General features: G+C 51.5%; 1 protein-coding gene across 5 annotated transcripts in view; it reads right to left on the bottom strand.

Annotated features, from left to right (window-relative positions):
* Positions 1-277: 277 nt before the first annotated feature.
* Abcc3 (ATP binding cassette subfamily C member 3) overlaps positions 278-21672 on the bottom strand; it is a 47742-nt gene continuing 26347 nt past the window's right edge. For 2 of the 5 annotated variants that reach the window (XM_021643128.2, XM_060386942.1), the window contains 18 exons: positions 21286-21373; positions 20966-21032; positions 20614-20740; positions 20348-20524; positions 17979-18146; positions 17504-17681; positions 16442-16553; positions 16136-16283; positions 15843-16050; positions 15349-15659; positions 13973-14172; positions 13745-13871; positions 11772-11873; positions 8652-8798; positions 8381-8539; positions 7639-7805; positions 2917-3111; positions 278-823 (listed from right to left, as the gene is read on the bottom strand). In XM_021643128.2, the coding sequence (XP_021498803.1) occupies positions 715-823; positions 2917-3111; positions 7639-7805; positions 8381-8539; positions 8652-8798; positions 11772-11873; positions 13745-13871; positions 13973-14172; positions 15349-15659; positions 15843-16050; positions 16136-16283; positions 16442-16553; positions 17504-17681; positions 17979-18146; positions 20348-20524; positions 20614-20740; positions 20966-21032; positions 21286-21373 (2790 nt within the window). In that variant the 3' untranslated portion in view covers positions 278-714. Of the gene's footprint in view, positions 824-2916; positions 3112-7638; positions 7806-8380; positions 8540-8651; positions 8799-11771; positions 11874-13744; positions 13872-13972; positions 14173-14752; positions 14845-15348; positions 15660-15842; positions 16051-16135; positions 16284-16441; positions 16554-17503; positions 17682-17978; positions 18147-19022; positions 19134-20347; positions 20525-20613; positions 20741-20965; positions 21033-21285; positions 21374-21672 lie in introns of those variants that run through there. The other 3 variants (XM_060386943.1, XR_009592832.1, XM_060386944.1) reach the window with 3 other exon arrangements.

Below are 21672 nucleotides of genomic sequence, written 5' to 3'. Positions count from 1 at the left end.
TTAGAAGACTGAGCAATGACATGTACCCAGAAGCCATCTCAACTGCTCATCCAGGACATTGCACATCAGTGCAAATTCCAGGGTCTTCTTACCTTTTCCACAGCATCTGCTCAGCACAGGGGAGATACTTTTGGCTATGAAGATGGCAGCCAAAAGTTGTAGGCCTGAGGGTTGCAGATAACTGCAGCCACACAGCAGTGTAGGAGGCCCTCTGCCTGCCCTGGTTCTTCAAGAGGATTCCAACCCCCAGACTTGGCAAACATCAGAAGAAGGCAACTTTGGGTACAAACGCTGTTGGTCACACAGCTTTATTTTCATCAGTGTCCTGTCAGAGTGGACTCAGACAGCACCATACAGGGCCTCCTCCGTTCCTGGGACACGCTGACCTAGCAGTCCCTGGTCCAAGAGGAGAAAGTTTCATTAAAAAAGAAAATATGAAAGTGTAGAGGTAGGAGGCGGGTCTCTTTAAAACTGCAGTATGTTAATAATGGTAGACCAGGTCCGGCAGACCCAGGCACTGCTCTGAACTTGGCTTTGAACTAGTTGTGACCTCCAACTCACTTCTTCATCCGCTGTTAAGTATGGCTAGTCTGTGAGGCAGTTTGCAGAGTTAAAAAAGAAATCTCATAAACAGCCCCACTCGTTGCCATCACATCCATTCTGCAGGTACTTGCTGTCAGTTCAGACAAGGAAGAGTCCCTTGACATGTATATTCTAGGCGAGTCCTGCATCCTTGGCCATTCCATAGAAGATGCCTCCGGCTGCAATGAGGTTGACTGGAGAATCAAATTCAGCTACTTTCCCTTTGTCCAAGACCAGGACCCTGGCCAAAAAAAGAAAAACTAGTCAGGTCTCCATTAGCCTAGACCGAGGCCCTGAAGCCAGCCCTGCCCCTTGGGTACTGCTTAGGCCCCGCAGTGACATGGCAGCCCAACTGATAGGCCACATGTGCACAACCTGCAAGGCTGGTTATTTTCGCTATTTTGTTAGCTCTCTTAGTGCATGAAGCGGTGACTGAGATCAAGCACAAAGTCCTATTCATCTCTGCTAGTCTGGGCTCGGAAAGCCTTCCCTAATGAGCACTTCCTCTTGCTGGGGTTGCAGGGCTTCAGCAGGCTGAGTGCAGGGAGCCATGGGCCTGAGTCCTGGGCTCTGTGTACATCCATCTGCTTTGTGCCAGCTCACAAAGGCAAGCGGCAGGAAACCAGGCTGCAGTGAGGCCAATGCTGCAATCTGGGACTTGGGCGGCTGCGGCTGCGGCTGCGGCTGCGGCTGCTGCTGCTGCTGCTGCTGCTGCATGGATCAACTGCCCCACCCGAGGCAAGCCTGGAGTTAGAGCTGCCTATCAACCACACACAGGGTGCACCTGGCAGGAGACCCGCAGGCAGCTGCACCTGGGTAAGGTGGGAGGGGCGGCCCCCAAAGCCAAGAGAGAGACTTGTGAATCGGGCAGGTAGCTTTCTGATCCCCACCAGCTGGGCTCCTAGATCTGCGTGCTCAGAAGGAGCACCTGGCCACTGTCCAAATCCGGCCCAGGACGCTGTCTCATCCAAAGCAGTCTCCAGCGGTGTCTCCTGGCCATTCACGTGAGGACCAACTGAATTTGCATGGTCTTCAAGCACAGCTTCGGGGACTGGTCCTCTCTCTGGCTATGCCCTCCAGCCTCAGTGCTCCCTGCCTTGGGGCTGTGCTGCGGTATTCACCCCTCCCTTCCTCACTCCTCCTCTCTCACCCCTTTCCTATATCCTTTGGGTCCCGCTGGCACTTTCTTAGCAGAGAGGGCCACCTCTCTGTGGTGTAGACTGACTTCTCTGGCTGCGCACAGGGACCCCTACTTCCTTCCCGAAGGCTCCAGTGACAGGCTCTGGAACCTGACTCTTTGATTAACTTCTGCCTGCCCAACCCCGCCTGGTGGGCCTTCCACCCCAACCCCAGCCTCCCACCCCAGGGCTGCTGGGGAATGAATCTGGAAACAGGTCCCCTTGGCCCAGTCTGTCTCTCCTCCAGAGCCCAGCACTTCCAGCTACTAGCACTCTCCTCCCGGTGGGGTCCTGAATGGGAGTGGACATGGGGTAGTGATGGAAGAGACACAGGGTAGCATCAGCCTTTCTCACTGCCCATCCTCCGCTCCCATTAGATCCTGCTGGCTGCCTGGAGACATCCCCAAGAGAAAGCCTCGGCTGACCCATCTCCCAACACAAGTAAGCCAAGAGATTCGGAAGGCCATGTTCCCTTTCTTCATGCTAGGGAAAAACATAACAAAATAGGCTTTAAGGGGACTAGGGAGCAAAACTGACAGTTCTCAGTGTTACCCTCAGTTTAAACATTATTTCTCTGATTCCCTTAGAGCAGTTCTGAGATAAGGAGCAGGCCCGGAAAAGCTCAGCACGTTGCCCATAGTCACACAGCAACCAGGCTTGGCACTCTGGCTCAGACACAATGCCTTCCCCACAAGCAGAGGCTCCCTCAGGCACTGTTAGGATCTCGTGACCAAGGATGGGAGCCAGGAATCTGTCATTTCCCTCGTGAGCAGCTTCACGATACCCTGTGGCCTGTGCTTTCCCCATCACAGGTGGCTGAGGTGCAGATGAAGCGATGTAAACACTCCACCACCAAGCCTGGGAGTTCCCTTCCTCTTACCCACCAGATAAAGGAGCACAGAGGTGGTCCACGCAGTTGCCAGTGTCCAGGGAGCCTGGTGTGCGTAATTCCAAGAGGACCTTGTGTCTTTGCATATGTCATTATAACCCTGCTCTATTCAGCCCCTTAAGCATACCTTGGGAACCCTGCTCTGTGTCCCCCATTACCATAGTCAATTCCAAGAGTCTCAGGCCTCAGATACTTCCATTTGGCCTGCCCCTTTCTGACTCCCTGGTGATAACTGCAGATCCCCTCCCTGGGCTTTCCGTGGCCCACCTGTTGTAGTCCATGATTGTGTTGAGCCGGTGGGCAATGGTCAGTACAGTGCAGTCTTCAAACTGGGTCCGGATGGTGCCCTGGATGAGGTCATCAGTCTCCAGGTCAATGGCAGCGGTGGCCTCGTCCAAAACCAGGACTCGGCTCTTTCGGAGCAGGGCTCGGGCAAGGCACACGAGCTGCCTCTGGCCAACACTGAGAAGGAAAGGTAGGTGTTTCCAGTTAGGTGCCCAGGCTGCTTTCCTCCCGTCTGTTTGTCTCAGCTCCTCAGCTGCCCAGGACTGGTTGTCTGCCTTTCCTGGTTCTGTCACAGCTCTCCCGGAGCAGAAACAAGGATTTGTACAATCATGAGGGGCCTGGAGGGCTAGACCCAGAGACAAACATCGCTGTGAGAGCTCTGGGGTAGGTGTTATCTATCAGGTCTCCTTTTCCTGTGCTTGCTTTTGGACCACTCCATACGTAACTACTGCCACGGTATGCTTTTACTGTACATTGTCAGTCATTCATACTTTAGTAAGAACAAATTTGGGATTTCTCTTCCCAGATGTTTGCATACAAGCCACTCCTGCCATCTTGCTAAACTATAATTCTAACATTCTGGCAGCCATTTCCTACCTACACAAGGAATAGAGACGATGGCTCTGTTTGGGAGACATGTAAGGGAAGTACCTGGGGACTCCCCATCTTTGTTCACTGGGAACCAGGAGGGCTGATCCTTATCTTCAACTCTGGCCTTGAAAGCCAGAACCAGTGAACAAAGCAAGGCTGTGTTCCCAACCACAGAGCCCACAGCAACCCCCCCCCGCCCCTCCTCCCCCACACCCAAGGACAAATACCTCAACCCTTCCCAGAGGCGTGAGTCACAGCCAGAATAAAGACCAGCCTCCCTCCCTGGCCTCTTCCCGCAACTAATGAAGGTTCTGGCAGCAGAAGGAGCTGCCAGATAGAACTCAGGGCTGATTAATGGTGAGCCTGGCACGGGATACAGGTTATACTTAAAGTGACCACAAGCTCACTGAGGGAGGAGGAGGGACCGGTTCTGTCTCTGATCCTGGTGTGAAGGGCTACAGACGCTCCGGGGGAAGTGCTGGGGACCAGCAGACAGCTAAAAACTGTAGAGACAGGGATTGGAGGGCCTATACTGCCACCAGCCATGCCCCGTGTGGTTATGTAAGTAAAAGCCAATTCAAGCTACACTTCTACCCTTACAGGGTTTTGGGGTGGGGGAGAGGAGGTGCTGCACTTCGAATTGAACCCAGACCTCACATTCACTAAGCAAGAGCTCCAGCTCCAGCCAGGGCTCGTCTTGAACTTTTAATTCTCTTGCCTCATGGAATCTCATGTAAGTTGAGATTGCAGGTGCGTGACATTAGGCCCGAACCACATGTTTTCCATTTGAGGAAGCCTCGTGATGAAGCAAGGAAAGTGAGGAGGACAAAATCCCACACTTCCCCGAGTTCCTTGCCCCGCCTCTGGCTGGCCATGGAGTTTTGGGTAAATAATTCCATTTCTATTTCGGGCCAATGGGGCAACAGTAAAGATTAAATGAGATGGTGGAGGCCAAAGTTCTTTGAATACTGAAAAAAAAAAAAAAAGCAACGGGGCAGATGTGACCTTTTGTTTGTTTCAAGTTTTGAAACATGAGTATGTGTTGAGTAGAGAGAGGAAAAGAAGCTGGTTAGGAAAGTAGGTCACGGTAGAGTGAGCATGTACAAGATCCTGGGTTCGACCCCAGCACCCAAAGGAAAGAGTGAGAAAAGAAGAGAGGGCAGAAAGGGGCGAGAACTCGCTGACACCTCACAGGAGCGGAACCGACCCAGGACTGCTCCCTTCAAAGTGTAACCACTGACTGGCCACATCTGGCTCTTTCAGACTTGAATTGTAGCTACTCTGGACAGAGCTGTGTTGAAAGTGGGAAATACAGCCAGGTGTGGTATCTCACTTCAGGAGGCAGAGACAGAGGCCAGAGGCCAGAGGCCAGAGGCCAGAGGCAGAAGTGATCTCTCAGTGAGTTCTAGTCTAGCCTGGTCTACCTAGCAGGGCTATGGCTACTACAAAAAAACCAAAAAGCAACAATAACAAAACACAGGAAAACAAAACACAAAAAAGAAAATGGAAAACACACACAGGATTCTTCTGTGGAAGAAAAAAAAAAGCAAAATATCCATAACAACTTCCTTCTTGTTGCTGCTGTTGTTGTTGAGATGAGAAATAATTATGTAGCCCAGAGGTCTGGGAGGAGAGGAACATGCCACCTAATAGCTTTTATGTTAATGACACATTGAATGTGAACAAAGATGGGACTGAATAAAATACGCTATTAGGATTTATTCCAGGGCCTGTTTAGTTAGGTCAGTGGTTCTCAACCTGTGGGTTGTGACCCCTTTGGGGGGATCAGGTATCAGATCTTCTGCCTATCAAGTATTTACATTATGATTTACAACAGGAGCAAAACTGCAGTTATGAAGCAGCAACAAAAACCACTTTGTGGGGCTGGAGAGATGGCTCAGTGGTTAAGGGCGCTCGTTGATTCTTCCGGGGGACCCAAGGGTTCCTATGAACACACATCAGGCGGTTCACGAACACCTGTCACTTCAGCTCCACGGGACCTGACACGTCTCGTCTCCAAAGGCCCTGGCCGTCACATGCACATACATACATACATAAACATGACTAAAAGCAGAGATAATTTTGTGATTGGGGTCACTACAGCATGAGGGATTGTATTAAAGGGTCACAGCGATGGGCATGCTGAGAAGTTATGAGTTAGGCGGTTCAGTGGGTAAAGGCACGTGCTACTGAGCCTGATGATCTGAATTTGAAATCCCCAACCTACATCTCAGGAGGAAGAACCGGCTCCTGCAGGTTGCCCTACACATGAGTATCATTGAACAAATACCTAAAATTTTTTAAATATTTATTCTGCTGGGTATGGTGGTATACAACTATAATTCTGGTACTCAGGGAGCTGAAGCAGAAGGATTCCCCTGAGTTCTAGGCTAGTCTGAACTTCTTCGTGAGATTGTCTCGAAAAGAGTTAAGTAAATTAACTAAAACAAACAAACAAAAAAAAAACCTTTGTTCAATCTGCATGTACACCTGCATGCCAGAAGAGGGCAGTAGAGAGTATAGATGGTTGTGAGCCACCATGTGGTTGCTGGGAATTGAACTTGGGTTCAGAGCAGACAGTGCTCTTAACCGCTGAGTTATCTATCCAGCGCTGTAAATTAACTTTTTAAAAGATGAATTTTTATTTATGTGTACGTTTGTGTGTCTGTGTGACTATATGCCTTGCGTGCACTTGTGTGTGTGTTTTGTGTGTGTGTGTGTGTGTGTGCAAGTGTGGAGGCGAAGTGGGGGGTGGGGAGGGGCGGGCGATGACTTTGTAGAGTTCTGTGTAGGTGGTATATCCTCTTTTACCTTTACGCGGCTTTCAGGGATTGAACTCAGGTCACCATGTCTGTGTGGAAAGCCCTTTTCTCCACTGAGTCACTTCACAGGCCCATGCCTCTCTTGAGGAGGGGTATCACTGTTGGTGGTTTGAGGGGGTGAGGCCGCCATAGATTCATGTGTTTAAATGCTTGGCCCAGGGAGATTGGCACTGTTAGGAGGTGTGGCCTTGTGGGAGAAAGTGTGTCACTGTGTGGGCGGGCTTTGAGGTCATTTATGCTCAAGCTATGCCCAGTGTGGAGGGCAGACTTCCTTCTGCTGTCTGTGGATCAAGGTGTAGAACTCTGGGCTCCTCCAGCACCATGCCTGCCCGTACACTGCCATGCTTCCCGCCATGATGATAACGGACTAAACCTCTAAAACTGTAATCCATTTAAACGCTTTCTTTTATAAGAGTTGCTGTGGTCATGGAGTCGCTTCACAGCAATAGAAACCATAACTAAGACAACTATACTGCCCACTAATGTGGCTACCAGAAAAACATATAAATATGCGGCTTGCATTATATATACTTATTTTATTTATTACTTTATTTAATGGGTATTTTGCCTGCATGTATTATCTATGTACTACATGCGTGTATTGTCTACCAAAGCCAGAAGAGGAGGTTAGATTCACTAGAATATGAGTTATAGCCAATTGTCGGCTGCCACGTGGCTGCTGGGAATTGAACCCGGGTCCTCCAGGAGAGCAGCCAGTGCTCCTAACTGCTGGGTCATCTCTCCAGCTCTCATATTATCTTGTTATCAGGGAGTACAATGCAAGCTGGCATAAACTATTATTCTCACTGTAAACTATTATTTACAGTGAACGTAAAAGGGACACAGAATGGTTAAGCAACTTCCTCCAATTCCCACAGCTATTCTTGGAATATGGCTTAGCAATAAAGGGCTTGCCCAGCATCTGCCACCAGAAACAAAACAAGCTCAAATGAAATACAAAAGAAAATCTAGGACTCTTGACCCCTAGAGCCCAGAAGATTCCAGCAAAAGTGGGATTGTTGCATCCGAATGTCGCTGGGGTCAACTTAGGGGAGGATCAGAGCTGGTTCAAATCCCAGACATGCCTCCTCTCAGCTGTGCAACTTTGGCTAAGCCCTTGGCCTCTCTGAGTTTGTTTGAAGTCTGCCAGGAGGCGCCCCCATGCCTGTTGAGAATATACCCCACACAAAATAACATCCCCGTGCAACTCCGGCTGAGGTGTGCATGCCTCTGTGGATCTGGATTCTCTCCACTACCCACAAGGTCCCCGGGGGGGGGGGGGGGGTCCTACCTGAGATTATCCCCACCCTCAGCGCATTGGAAATCCAGGCCGGCGGGCTGGCTGCTCACAAAGGTATGCAGATGGGACAGCTCCAGGGCCCTCCAGATGTCGTCCTCCGAGTAACGGCCAAAGGGGTCTAGGTTCATGCGCAGGGTCCCCGAGAACAGGATGGGCTCCTGAAGACACAAGATCAGAGAGGAGTAAGTTAGACCCTGCAAGGGGTCCGTCTCCAAGTCGTGTGAGGAAGAGAAGCAATTCCCGAAGCAGCTCTCCGCTCGGTCCCCAGTCCTCCGGAAGGGGGACTTTACCAGGGTGATAAAAACTGTCTGCTGGGGAGTGATAAACCTCAGCTTGGCTAAGTCCCCTGCTGAAGCCAGTGCCACTAATCTGCCTCTGAAGTGTCTACTCAGCATAAAAAAAAAAAAAAAAAAAAAAAAAAAAAACACCCTAAGGAGCCAGCAAAGGATGTGCCATTGGCGCTCTGCAACCAGGAGGGGAAGACAAAACATGTCAATCTTGCTCAGCTGGGCGGGGCCTGCGGTCCTTCCCATTTGCTAGCCCAGGAGCCAAGGGCACTCCTGATTGGCCAAGGTGTCTGCCCTTCCAGGTCTGTACCTACGTGGTGGCTCTTCTCCAGGCAATGGAGGCATCTCCCCAACCAGGCCCCGAGGCCCAGTTCTTAAGTTCCTGAAGTTTCAGAGATAGGGGTGGGGCGGGGGTGGAAGGAGGACGAGGCTCGGCAGCCACCCACCTGAGGGATGATGGTGAGCTGAGAGCGCAGGTCATGGAGGCCGATGTGTGCCACGTTGAGCCCGTCAATGCGGATCTCGCCCTCCGCGGCCTCCAGGATTCGGAAGAGGCAGAGAGTCATGGAAGACTTGCCGGCCCCAGTACGGCCCACGATGCCGACCTGTGGGCATGGGAAGGGCTGTCGGGGGTACCGCCAGGTTTCCAGCAATGGCCAGTCAGAGCACCCAGGTTCTCCCCACAAGGGCTGTGGCAATGGCCCCGGGCACAGGTACCTTCTCCCCACCCTGCATACGCAGAGTCAGGTTCTTCAGCACCAACTCAAGGCCCGGGCGGTACCGCACAGAGTAGTTCCGGAACTCCACCTCCCCGTGGGTGGGCCAGCCTTCTGGAGCACGGTTGCCCTCAATCACCCAGGGAGCCTAGCAGGAGACAGTTGGGTTCTCATGTTCTCATCAAGGTTATACCTTTCGAGCCCCCCCCCCCCCACTACCCTGGGCCTCACATATGCCAGGCAAACATGCTACCACTGGGCCACACCTCCGGCCTTTCCTCTTTCATTTCATTGCCCCGAGTGCTACTCCAAAAACTCCTATCCCTGCCACGTATCACGTGTCTCTGGAGTTCTCTCCCTGCCTGCACTGCGCCCCCCCCCATCTTCATTCATCTTTTATTACTAAGTGCCACCAATGGGACAAAGTTCTCGTTCTGGGAGGCTTTCGTTCCAGCATACACAGGGACAGGTGATCTATACATAAGCAAGTTGATACAGTGAATCAAGCGATGAGGACTCGGGCCCAGAAGAGTTTGGGGTTGCTGTTCTATGCGTTATTCAAGAAGGCTTCCTAGAAGATAATGAGAGCAGTAATCTGAAGTTGCTGAGGAGACAAGGTGGGTGGTTATCGGGAGGAAGTGCAGGACAGACAGAGGGATGGGGTTTGCTGTTTGTGTTCTGCAGGACAGGGACAGGGGCTCTGAATTACCTCCCAAGTGCTGGGATTGTAGGCGCGAGCTGTCACACGGGGTTTGTTTGGTGTTAGAGCCAGGATCCAGGACTCTGCGTGCATGCTAGTCACACACTAGCTGATCATGCTAGCCTTGAACACACAGAGATCCACCTGCCTCTGCCTCCCTAGTGCTGGGATTAAAGGGCATGCACCACCACGCCCTGTTCCCAGGGGATTTTTAAAGGGTCTCACTGGCTATTGCAAAGAGAATGGGCTGGCTGGAGGAAAGATAATGGGAACTTTAAGGCAGAACCAGCTATGTCACTTGAGAATCCCATTGTAAAAAACAAGAAGAAACCTCAGGGCCCATTGTTCAAAACTTATTAAGAATGCCGAGTGACAATAGCAGAATGCTGAACCAGCATGAAGCCCTGCTAAGCGTGGGGCCCTTCCAAGAATGGAAACCTGTGTGACCTCAGGCTGCACAGCCATGAAGCCAGCCTTGCTTCTGGGAAGGGAAGCCAGAGAGTCAACAATGGAGGCAGCAGAGGGAGCTGAACACAGTGGCACACATGAGGAATGACAACCTGATGGAGATAGAAGTAGGATTCTGAGTTTGAGCTAAATAGCAAGACTGTCTCAAATACCCAAGGGATATATGATGTCCTGGTTTCCAGCCCCTGTACCGGAGAAAAGAGGAAAAAGGAAGATGAGGAGAGGAAGGGGGAAGGGAGAAGAAGGAACAGGGAGGGAGAGAAAGGAGGAGGGAAAATAGGGGTTGGGGAAGGTTAAGGGGGTGCGGCTGGAAGCAGCAGAACCAGCAACAGCAGCTTATACATATAGCATCCTGGAGACATGCCAGAGGCAGAATCGGACGTGAGTGCTGAGAGCAGCCTCATTTGGGATAAAGCAACTGTGGATGCAGAGAGAGACAGAGACGTGGATATCTCGGGAACCGGGTGTATGCTGAGGGCAGGTAGCATGGAAGCTAGGTTGTTTTGGGACAGGGAACAAGTAAGTGGGTGGTAGTTCAGTGAAGGTCCACCGACAGACCCAAGCCCTGAGTCCCGAGGAAGAGTGGGTGGTTTCATCTGGATAAAGCTGATGTTGAGACTCAGGCGAGAACAATTCAATTGATGCTGACTCGGTCTCAGACTGGAGCTGTTTTCCTGGAAAGCAGGCTAAGGCAGGCAAGGCCCAGGATAAGGAAGAAGTAGGACGTGTGTAGACCAGCTAAAAATGGACTTCATGACAATGGAGAACTGAGAAGTGAGGCAGTGTGATGCAGGGGAAGGGGGCGGGGCTGTTAGTGTCTGGAATGGAAGATGAACATAGATGAGAATCATCCAACAGAGGGAGCAAGACAGAAGGTGTGACTGAGGAAGCCATACCCTCCAGCACCTATATGATCCGATGGAATCAGAGGGGCTGGACTTTGAATAGAGAAGGGAAGACATCAGCTCAAAGAGAAAGGAAAGGGGCGGGAGATACCCAGGCAGGACTAAAGAGCTGAAGGAGAATGGCGTTCACATCTTTAACCTGTTTTCCTCATGGAAGAGCCAGGCAAAGTGGAGGGCTGAGCACAGAGAAGAGACTTAGCTTGAGGCCAGAGAACGCTCCCAAGGGGCCTTTTTGAAAGCAAGCGGGAGCGCATACTTCTTGGGAAGTGAAGCAGGGACACCAGCGGCCGAGGGCGGTTATGAACTGGAAGGAGTATTAGCGATTTTGTTCTCCAGCTACACATGAGCTCTTCTGTGCAGGTATGATGGGCACAGGTGGGCTCGGATAGGGATGGGTTGAGAGCATCACCTGGGGGAGCATAGGCAGAATCTAGGCTACATAGAGAAGGTGAAAAAGACAAGAGCTGATGGCTGGAGGAGCAAAGGCAGATCAGAGCATGGCTATCTCAGAGGCGGGGTACTGTGAGCCAGGAGCACACGGTCAGGGGCTGAAAAGAGTCTGCTTGACACTAAGAGCCTGCAGACGGCACAGCTTCTGGGCATGAAGAGCTTTGAAATGACCTCTTCGGAGAAAAACCTGTACCCACCTAGGAGAGAACAATTCCTTTCTCCCAAAAAAGGAGCACGCCAGCTCTGTTCCTGTGGCCAGCCTCTTCGGCTAGAATGCTCATCTTTTCCCTGCCCCGCCCCTACTTCATCTCATCTGTCCAAACTTGCCCGTCCCCTGACTCTCTCCCCTACCTGCCCTGTGTGTAGCCCCAGAGCCTTGCCATCCCACTGGCTCAGAATTTCTTGCTCAGCTGTGAGCCCTCTACACCTAGCATGACACTCTGAGAGATGGATGGATGGATGGATGGATGGATGGATGGATGGATGGATGCACTTAAACAGCTGCTAGCTTTGAAACACTGTGATGATAGGCCAGCAAGCATCCCTTCCTCAGGGAATCCAGGGTACCCTCCACTGCAGGGCTCATCTTGGAACTCACCTCAGTCTCAGTCTTGGAGTACTCCTTGACTCTCTCCACGGCTATGATATTCGACTCCAAGTCAGATATCATCCGTATCATCCAATTCAAAGCCAAAGTCACCTGAACAAAGAAACTGGGTTATGGGAGGAGCTCAGCAATGATTTTCCTTTCTTCCTTCCTTCCTTCCTTCCTTCCTTCCTTCCTTCCTTCCTTCCTTCCTTCCTTCTTGTTTTTTCTCACGGCAGGGTTTCACTGTGTAGACCAGGCTGATCTTGAACTCAGAGATCTACCTGCCTCTGTCTCTAGAGCGCTGGGACTAAAGGTGTGCACCGACTCATCATTTCTTTATTTCTTTAAGCCTTTATTTCTTGATCAGTGGAATCCCATCCCATCTAAGTGCGTGCAGACTATGTTTTTAATCACAGCTGTGCCTCAGGCTGTGACAATGCAGACTTAGTGAAGGACAGTCTCACTCTGTGCTTCTCAAAACTTAATATGTATTACACTTCTCAGAGCATCCTGTCAAAATGCAGTGGGTGAGTCGGTAGCTCCAACACTCTCCATTCCTAACATGCTCTCCCAGAATATGTCAGCGTGGCTAGTCCCAGAAGCCTTGACAGAAATGCAGAATCCATGCTTGGGCTCAGAACTGAACCTTGTGAATGAGAATGAACATTTTAACAAGATCTCCAAATGAGTCACATGCACAGTAAGGTTTGAGCAGACGGGCCTGTCGGCATCACTTTTTGTTTACCAATGCATTCAGATCTGAGCCACCTGAGGCCTCCACAATGTGATTTGCTTTAGAAAAATCCCATTTGCAGGTTGTATAACTCTTTCCACTCCCAGACTCCAGTCACCTGATCTCCTTACAGTCAGTCATCCCTTATTCCTCCACCTCCATGGGGCATTGGTTCTGAGAACCCGGAACATACCTATATCCCCAGATGTTCAAGCCCTTCCCATAAAATTGCTTGTTATTCACATGAAACCCACTCACATCCTCCTGTATGCTGTGGACGGTCTCTAGCTTACTTAGGGTACCTAACACAATGCCTACATGTCACTTCAATTACATGTATTCAGAGACACCGTGAAGTCGTCTTGCTGGGTTTTGTTTTCTGCTTTTTTTTCTTCCGTAGAAGCTTCTGGAATTTTTTCAGATTTTTTTTTTTGGGGGGGGGAGGGAGGTTTTTATTTTGTTTAGCTTTGAGAAAGGGTCTCACTACGTAGGCCAGTCTGGCACTGAATTCACAACCATCCTCCTGCCTCAGTTTCCTCCTAAGTGCTAGGAAGCCAGGCGTGCACCATCGCTCGTAGCCCCTTTCAAGCGCTTTTCTATCTGCAGGTGGCCAAGTCTTCAGTGAAGAAACCCAGGATGCACAGAGCTGGCTATAGTTTCCCTGAAGGCACGCCCCCCATCATGTAGTCTGGCCCTGTTTGTCCTGTGTTCAGACCTCAGTCAGGTTGACCTACATCTTCCCAGACATGGCAGTTCTGTTTGGACCATTCTGTTCTGTTTGGATCATTTCTCTAGCACCTCAGGAAGATGAAGATTCCACCAAGCTCTTGGTTCCTTTCTCCCTCCCTCTCTCCCTTCTTCCCTCCCTTCTTTCCTGGGTTTGAACCTAGGGCCTTGTACTTGCTAGGCAAGTGTTCTACCAATGAACTACGTCTCCATGCCTCTGTTTTGCACTTTCTTCTTCCTGCCTGGAAGACCTCCCCAGCCTATGTCACAGTCCCTTGTTGGCAGTGTCTCCAGCTGAGAGAACCCAGCTGGGGCTGATCTGCTTGTGGAGCACAGGAGGTTACTCAGCAGATGCTTGTGAGCCCCCGGCGTCCTCTGTCCTCTACCCCCCCACTCCCACCCTACCCCCTAGCCCCACCCTACCCCCACCCCCCACCCCTCACCCCCACCTTATCCCCACACCCCACCCTACCATCCCCCACCCCCGTGGTGGCCCTGCCTACAGTCCCCGACCCCACCTCACCTGTAGGGCATAGGACACGGAAAGCCCCACGAGGCCTGGATTCAAGCTGTTTTTCCCAATCACTGCGAACAGGGCAGCAAAGAGCACCACGCAGTTCCCCAGGAACTCCACGTTGACACCCAGCCACCTGGTAGGGACCAAAGAAGGAGGAAGTGAGCAAGGGCAGGGAGCCCACCCAGAACCACAGAGAGCCCGTGGGCACCTGGAGGGGAAAGGGAGGCGCCTGACCGGTTGGAGGCTATGTAGGGATAGCAGCTCTTCTGGTTGTTGTCCACCTTCGTATCACTGAGGACCTTGAAGTCCTGCATTCGGCCATAGGCCCGGATGACACTGGTGCCCGTCACCGTCTCCGAGAAGTGGGAGAAGATGGGTGAGCGGCTGATGGATTCCAGCCGCTTCAGCTGCCGTGATGTGGCCACATAGAAACGCTGATGGGGGGCGAGGGGAGAGAACTCCAGTCAGCCCCGCCTGTCCTCCAAACAAATTCCTCCTGCTGGCCTTCCCCTCCCACAAGACCTTGATGTCTCTTCCCATGGTCCCTTGGAGAGCAGATTCTAGGCGTTAAGTTATATACTTGCACTCTGATCAGCTTTGCTCAGTCAGCCAGGCCACCTCTTCCATGAAGCTCTCCCTGATTCCCTATGCCCTCCTGTCTCATCATCTTTTGCAGACCATTGACACCATCTTGTTTAGCCTCCCAAAATTTCTTGTCCTGCTTAAAGACCCTAGATACGTGACTTTGCAAAAAAAAAATTTTTTTTTCCTGTCTCTTTTTATTTTTTCCCTGAAAAACAAAGACAACTACCTTCCTAGTTGTTTAAGGGTCAATCCCACAAAACTATGGCTCTGCCTTCGTGTTCCAGCCTGCATTCTGCAGGCCCCAGGATAGGAAGGCCTGCACAGGCCGGGTATACAGGAGGATCTTTCCCTGGAAGCTGCACTTCCAGCCCCTTCTGGGAACTGATGGCCTCCCTGAAGAGAAATATCCCAACCAGCACAAGCCCTTACAGTGAGCTGTCGATCAACACTGAGCAACCCAGATGACACAGATAGGTCAAAGAGTGCATACAAAGGACCGGGCCTCCCAGTCGGTGTAGAGCCTGAGGAGAAAGGTCACTCAGTAGACTGCATCTCACACAAGCTTGAAGACCTGAAGGGAGATTCCCCAGCACGCACACACATAAAAACCTAGGCATGGCAGTGAACACCTCCAACCCCGGCACTGGGGAGGACAGGGGCAAGCTCGCTAGGCACCAGCCCAGCTGCATCCAATGATCCAAGGCAAGGAGGGTGACCGAGGAAGACACTCGACCTTGACCTCTGACCTCCACATATATACATACATACGCACACACAGACATGGCTGCCATTTTATGAACACACATCTCATCCTCACGTCATCTGTACGAAATAGGTGCTAAGGGTCTATCTTACAGGTTAGATTCGTGTGTTTTAAGGAAGGGGTGCAATCGACTGCAGCCCCTGATCCGATCCAGGCACACCCTAGCCTACAGAGGGGCCTGGCCTACACGGGACCATCACACTCCCCGCCCACTCTCGAGCTCCGCCTGCCCCACGAGCTTCGGCACCCCGCCCGTCCACACCTGTACAAAGCCATAGAGAACAGCCAGCGGCAGGGCGACCACAATGAAGATCGGCGTGGTGGCGATGATGACCACGAGGATGGAGATGGACGAGAAGAAGGAGTTGAACAGCATGAGGATGGTGGGGGCCAGAACCTCATCGATGACGTAGATGTCCTTAGAGAAGCGGTTGAGGATGCGGCCCGACGGCGTGGTGTCGAAGAAGGACTGGGGCGAACGAATCTTGTTGTCCAGCAGAGCTGCGTGCAGCAGGCGGGCAGCCTGGATGGCGCCGACCACCATGGTGAAGGCTGACAGCATCACCAGGAGTCCTTAGTGGGAGGGGCAGAGAATGAGTCTTCCTCAGAGGAGGAAGCCAGGAGAGAAGGGCGGGAGGAGACAGGGGATGGCCAGGTGGCGTTATGGAGGCTCTGAGACAGGGATACGGTTTTGTGGTTTGGGGAGAGGAGAGGAAAGGACGAGGGAACCCGTTTTGGGCATCCCAGTGTGTTCACCTTGCAGAAGCCCTAAGGCAGCGTAGACGCCTAGCCTCGTGGAGGTGTTGTTCTGCCGGCCTTGTGCCACCGCGTCATTGGTCCAGGCACTGAGCCACACACTGGCTCCAATAGAAGCCGCACTCTGGCCAGCGTACAGGAGGCAGATAGCTGCCGTGGTGCAGAGCCCCACAGACTTGGCATAATCCCAGTACACGCTCAGCTTCACCTGTTAAAAAAAAGCAGCTCATCTCCATGAGCCCCGGGGGCGGGGACCTGATGAGCATCCACAGCCCACGCAAAACCGTACTCACGTTGCCTGTCTCTGCCACCTCCTCTTTGATCAACGCACCGGTCTCCTTAGTCTTTGTCACCTGTGGCTCCTTCTCCGATAGACTCGTATGTCTCTTGAGCACAGGCCGGTTCTGGCCCTCCCCTTCTGAAGACAAGGAGCTCATCTGTCTGTGGAGGCAACAGGTCATCCCCAGGCAGGGGACCACTGACACCCTCCCCCCAAGGATGTGTGAGTGCCTCAGACGGCGTCCGCTTGCATTCTGCCTGCCAGGGATTGGCGACCCTGGAGTAGCCTTCCGGGGCCTTGAGAGCTCTTGGTAATTCACCTCATGAACTTCTTTCGGACCTCATAGATGGCTGGCTCGTTGTCCGTCAGGTCTGTGTGGGTGCTGAGCGTGTCTTCCACCAGGAGCACCTCCTCATCTACGATTTGCAAGGCTAGAAGCAGGGAAGGAAAGACACAGAGGCTGACTGCTCCTGCTGCGGCCCTCCAGACGCTATCCTCCACGCCAGTGGGAGGTCTGGATGGACAAGCAGGGGTCGAGGAGAGGGTTTGAAGGAGAGCTGGAAGGAAATGGGTTTAGGCAACACACACACACACACACACACACACACACACACGTCTTCCCTTTGGAGACTGTAGAGAAGGGGAGTCAATAGGCTGAAGACTTGGGCTCTGAAGTCAGTCTGGTTGACCTTAAATCCTACTTCCTTGATGGCAGCAGGGCCTTAGGCACACGTGGCTAATGGTAGTAATCATGGGTAGCTCATGGTACCACCAGGCACTAAGAGGCCTAAGGAAGGGATGTGTGTTCTGAACTTATCAAGGGGCATAACACTCCAGGAAACGCTCATGCAGGCTGGCTATATACAGGGCATCAGGCAGGGGAGCCCAACTGAAGGCCAGAGAGCTAACTTGGAGTGTCAAGGGAGGGAGCTCTGACTGGGCAGCAAAGTGGGGAGCCTTTTGTGAGCTCAGACATTGCCTCGGGCGTCACGATGAGAGAGGCTTTTTGTTCGTCTGCTATCTGAAAGCATCCCAAGTCAGAGTAATTATCAACAATTCTTGTTGGTAACTAAATGATTTACCAACTTACTGGACAATTCAAGCATGGAACAGTTTTACTATATACTCTGGGTCTGAGCTCATGTGTCCTTTTAGCAAAGGGGAACACAGACCCTGAGACCCGCTCTGCTGATGAGGCCTCCCCCAGTTAGCGGGGAGGATGTAGGATCTGAGTGCAAACTGTTCACTTATCACACACACGACTCCGGTTTCCCAGAGCTAGGTCCTGAGCACCATCCTAGGTCAGTCCAGAGACACTTAGAAACCCCAGAAGAGGTGGGTGCTGGGAGATGATACGTGTTGGGTATTAATTTTTGGCCACCTTCATGGTCCTCCTGGTCTTCATCCAGTGCATAGTTCCGGAGGAAGTTGGCAAATGAGCCATCATGCTTCAGGAGGGCCGAGTAGTGGCCCATCTCAGACACCTGTCCGTCAGCAAGCACAATGATGAAGTCCATCTGGGGCAGGAAGCTGATGCCATGGGTGACCAGCACCCGAGTCTGTGGAGAAGGCAGGAGGCCCTGAGCTGCAGCACCCTTAGGCATACCCCAAACATGGATACAGAGCCTTGGGGGTAAACATGAGGAGTCATGGGCTGGGCATATCCGAGGCTTACCCCATGCCAGCCAGAGCTCACTTGGCATCCTGAAATGTGCGTCCCTGTGAGTTGGCCTTGACCATATCCTGCTTCCTAGTCTCGGAGTCTTACCCAACCCCCTCAGCCTCCCATTTGTTCTCTTCCAGGACCACATCTCACACATGTCCACATCTTTGCTCCCAGCTTCCTGTGACCTCACCTTGCCTGCCAGTACACCTTCTGGTCCAATCACTTGGTCGAAAATATGTTTAGCCACATGAGAGTCCACAGCTGACAGTGGGTCATCGAGCAAAAAAATGCTGGCATTACTATAAACGGCTCGGGCCAAACTCACTCGTTGCCGCTGGCCTCCGGATAGGTTGATGCCCTACAGGGAGGAGGAGAAGGTGGGTGAGGTGTGGTAGGAGATGGAAGGAGTTCTGAGACAGCCTACCCATTGTCACTCAGCAAGGCAAAGCTCTGAATCTGTATTTCATAGGATCCTTGGCTATTTCCACAAAATTGGAGCCCACGCAAAGCTATAGTCCTCAGAAGAGGGTGTGTTGGCTCTTAGAATCCTCTGGGGGAAGATGAGCCTATTCAAGCACACTGTCTAGTTGGCTGCCCAGCCCAATGCCAGTGTTCAACTAGACGAAGGCGAAAACAACAGGTAGTCCATCCATAGACTGGAATGTTATTTAGCTTTCGAAGAAAGGAAATACTGACACAGGCTACAACAGGGCTGAACTCTGAGGACATTATGCCAACTGAGATCAGCTGGACACAAAAAGGCACGTATCCTGAGACTCCATTTACACTGGTGCCTAGGCTAGCCAGATTCTGAAAGACAAAGTGGCCAGTGCCAGAGGTTTGGGGGAGGGAGGGGGAGAAATCGAGAGCTGTTCAATAAGGACAGACAATAAGGTCTGAGTGGCATTTGGAACGACCAGGTTCTAACAAGTATTACATAATATGGAACACGTACATAACGTGACTGAACTGGGCGTGAAAAGATCGTGAAGGTGGTACATTTTAAAAAAAATGAAATACTTTAAAAATAAAACCAAGGGATGGCAAGATAGCTCACCAGAGAAAGGTGCTTGCCACCAAGTCTGAGGATCTGAGTTTGAGTCCTGGTACCCAAAAGCAAAAGGAGAAAATGGCCTCCACACAGACCCTGTAGCCCCTGTATGTTCTCCCACGCACATCGCCCACAAATTCATGTAATAAAAAGCAAGCCCACACCTGGGGTGGTGGCACACACCTTCAATCCCAGCACTCAGGAGGCAGAAGCAGGCAAGTCTCTGTGCGTTTGAGGCCAGCCTGGTCTACAAAGAGAGTTCCAGGATGGCCAGGGCTGTTACACAGAGAAACCCTGTCTCAAAAACAAAAACGGAAACAAAAAACAAACAACATCAAAAAAAAATCAAGCCCCCCCAAAAGAAAAACAAAAATTATAAAGCAGGGCTCCGTGCTTTATAATTTCAAGGTCCTAATCAAACCAGGTACACGCCTTTTATCCCAGCACTTGGGAGGCAGAGGCTTGCTCTCTGAAAGTTCAAAGGCCAGCCTGGTCTACAGAGTGAGTTCCAAGACACTCAGGGCCATTCAAAGTGTGCCAGATGCCCATCTGTGACCACTGCGCCTAGGCTCACTCTCCAAGGGCCTCCTACCACTCTGGGTAGAACTGGAGTCTTCCAATGGCCTGCCTGGCTCTAAATGTCCTGGCTGTCTGATAACTCCCCTTTGCTTCCCTTTCTTCTCCTGACCCTTCAACCACGTTGCTCTCCTCCTTGGGCTAAGGCCAGCCACACATTTGCCTGATGCTTTGAACGCTCTGTTCTTTCAATGACTCCAGACTAGATATCTAGATAGCCAGGCCTCCACGGCCCTGTGCAGGACTGTTCTTCTGTTCAGGTTTCTGTTTCTCGGTGAGAAACCTCCCTACCAAAACAGCCTGGCCCAGATTCTTATATTCCTGAGCTGCTTTATCTCCCTCCTTTAGAGTTATCTACATAATATATAATCTTATGTAGTATATTATATACAATATATAAATAAATAAATACAATATAAATATATAATTATTAGATATAGTATATATTTTTATATAATAATATATAATATTTATTGCTTATCTTGCTTATTGATTTTCTTTCCTCTGCTAGAATGTAAGTTATATAGAAGCAGATTTTTATCCTGGTGCATTCACCACCACATAATATTCCCTGCCATATAGTAAATGCTTGAAAAAAAACCTGGTGGATGAATCACTCAATGATGAGCTCCTCTTTCTCAGTCATTAAGACTCAACTCGCAAGTGACGCTTGTTTTTATACAGATCCTTTACTCCTGACTCCTGCCCTTTTTCTGTCCTGCGTAGACCTTTGCCATGACCTCAGGACATTCTGTAGTCCTTATCTGTTCACCGGTTGTCTACCCTGGAATAAAGATGTTTCCCCAGTGCCTGGCACAGATCTGGGCAGAATGATACATGAATATGTGAATGAGTGAGTGAGAGAATCTGAGCTTGGGGTCTGGCTAGTAGCCTCATGAACCGGCCCCTCAGGGTTGAAAAGTTGACTCCACCTTCTCGCCAATCTCTGTCTGGTCCCCGCCAGGAAGCACGTCTAGGTCAGCTAGTAGGGCACACGTCTCCAGAGCCTGTTGGTAGCGCTTGGGGTTCATGGGTTGGCCAAACAGCACATTTTCCTGAAGCGTGCAGTTCTGGATCCACGCCTGCTGAGGCACATAGGCCACAGAGCCCTGGCCAATGGAGAAGGGAGAAGGTGCCTGAGGGGTTGCCCCAGGCTGGCCAGACTTCACGCCTTTCCAGGAGACCCTCCCCGTCTCACCTTCACAGACACTGTGCCCTCCAGCTTCTCCATCTCTCCGAGCAAAGCAGACACCAGGGAGGACTTCCCACAGCCCACGGGCCCCACCACAGCCACCAGTGCCCCCTTCGGGATTTGAATGTTTAGTCTAGGAGCAAGGAGGGAGCGGGAGGTCAGCGGCAGGGCTTGGGTTTGATCCAAGCCTTCCATGTGCAGACCCAAGCCCTCCTCCCTCCCTGACACCACATTGGCTAAGCAAGTTCTCCTTGCAGTCCCTGTCAAAGACAGAAACCAGGAGAGAGGAGGCTACACTTGGTCTGATCTCTGTCTGCTTCGGATAGCTGGCAAGTGAGTGACGGAAGATGATGGGTACCTGTACAGGGTAGGCGGCAGGTCCTGGGCCCAGGTGAAGGTGCCATTGTTTATAGTGATAGCATAGCCTAGGAGGACCAAAGTGCATAGAGTCAGCAAGCCTAGGACATTGGAAGGTGGAGGGGAGGCATGGGAGGAGCCTGGGCAAGAGACAGGATCCCTGGAGCAAGGGCAGAGGGAGGAGTATGAGGAGCCCTGGGGGAGAGATAAAGGAGAGAAACTGATTAACAGTGGGACTGTAGAGTTCAAGAAGAAGGCAGGTCACAGGAGGAATCTTAGAAAGCTTGGAGCAGGACTGCCCTGGAGTAAGGGTGTTGGGACCTGGGGAGATGGTCTTTCTTTCCACACACTGGGGGTCAAGTTCATCTTGGTTCAGGAAATCCTGGATCCGTTTCAGAGACACACTGGCCTGCAGGAGGGCGTGGGTTAATCTTACCAGTGCTCCATGGGTCCCCAACTTCTGGGGTTACGCAGGGTCTCCTGAGGACCTACTCACTAATGATGCCCCCCCACCCCGAACCAAATCTTGCATGGCTCCCACTGCCTGAAGAGAAGGTCCAGTTTGCTCTCAAAGGAGGCTTCGTCAGAAATTCAGACTCTAAACCACCCACTTAACCTTCACAGCTTTTCCTGACGCCCTCTCCCCAACCGATTATCCATTAATCCTAAGTCAACTTTGCCCAACATATATGCCCACATATCCTAAGT

The sequence above is a fragment of the Meriones unguiculatus genome, chromosome 7 (genome assembly GCF_030254825.1).
Source record: "Meriones unguiculatus strain TT.TT164.6M chromosome 7, Bangor_MerUng_6.1, whole genome shotgun sequence".
In the NCBI taxonomy this organism is placed as follows: Eukaryota; Metazoa; Chordata; class Mammalia; order Rodentia; family Muridae; genus Meriones; species Meriones unguiculatus.
The sequence above is the reverse complement of the archived record's forward strand: the minus strand, read 5'-3'. Positions and strand labels throughout refer to the sequence as shown.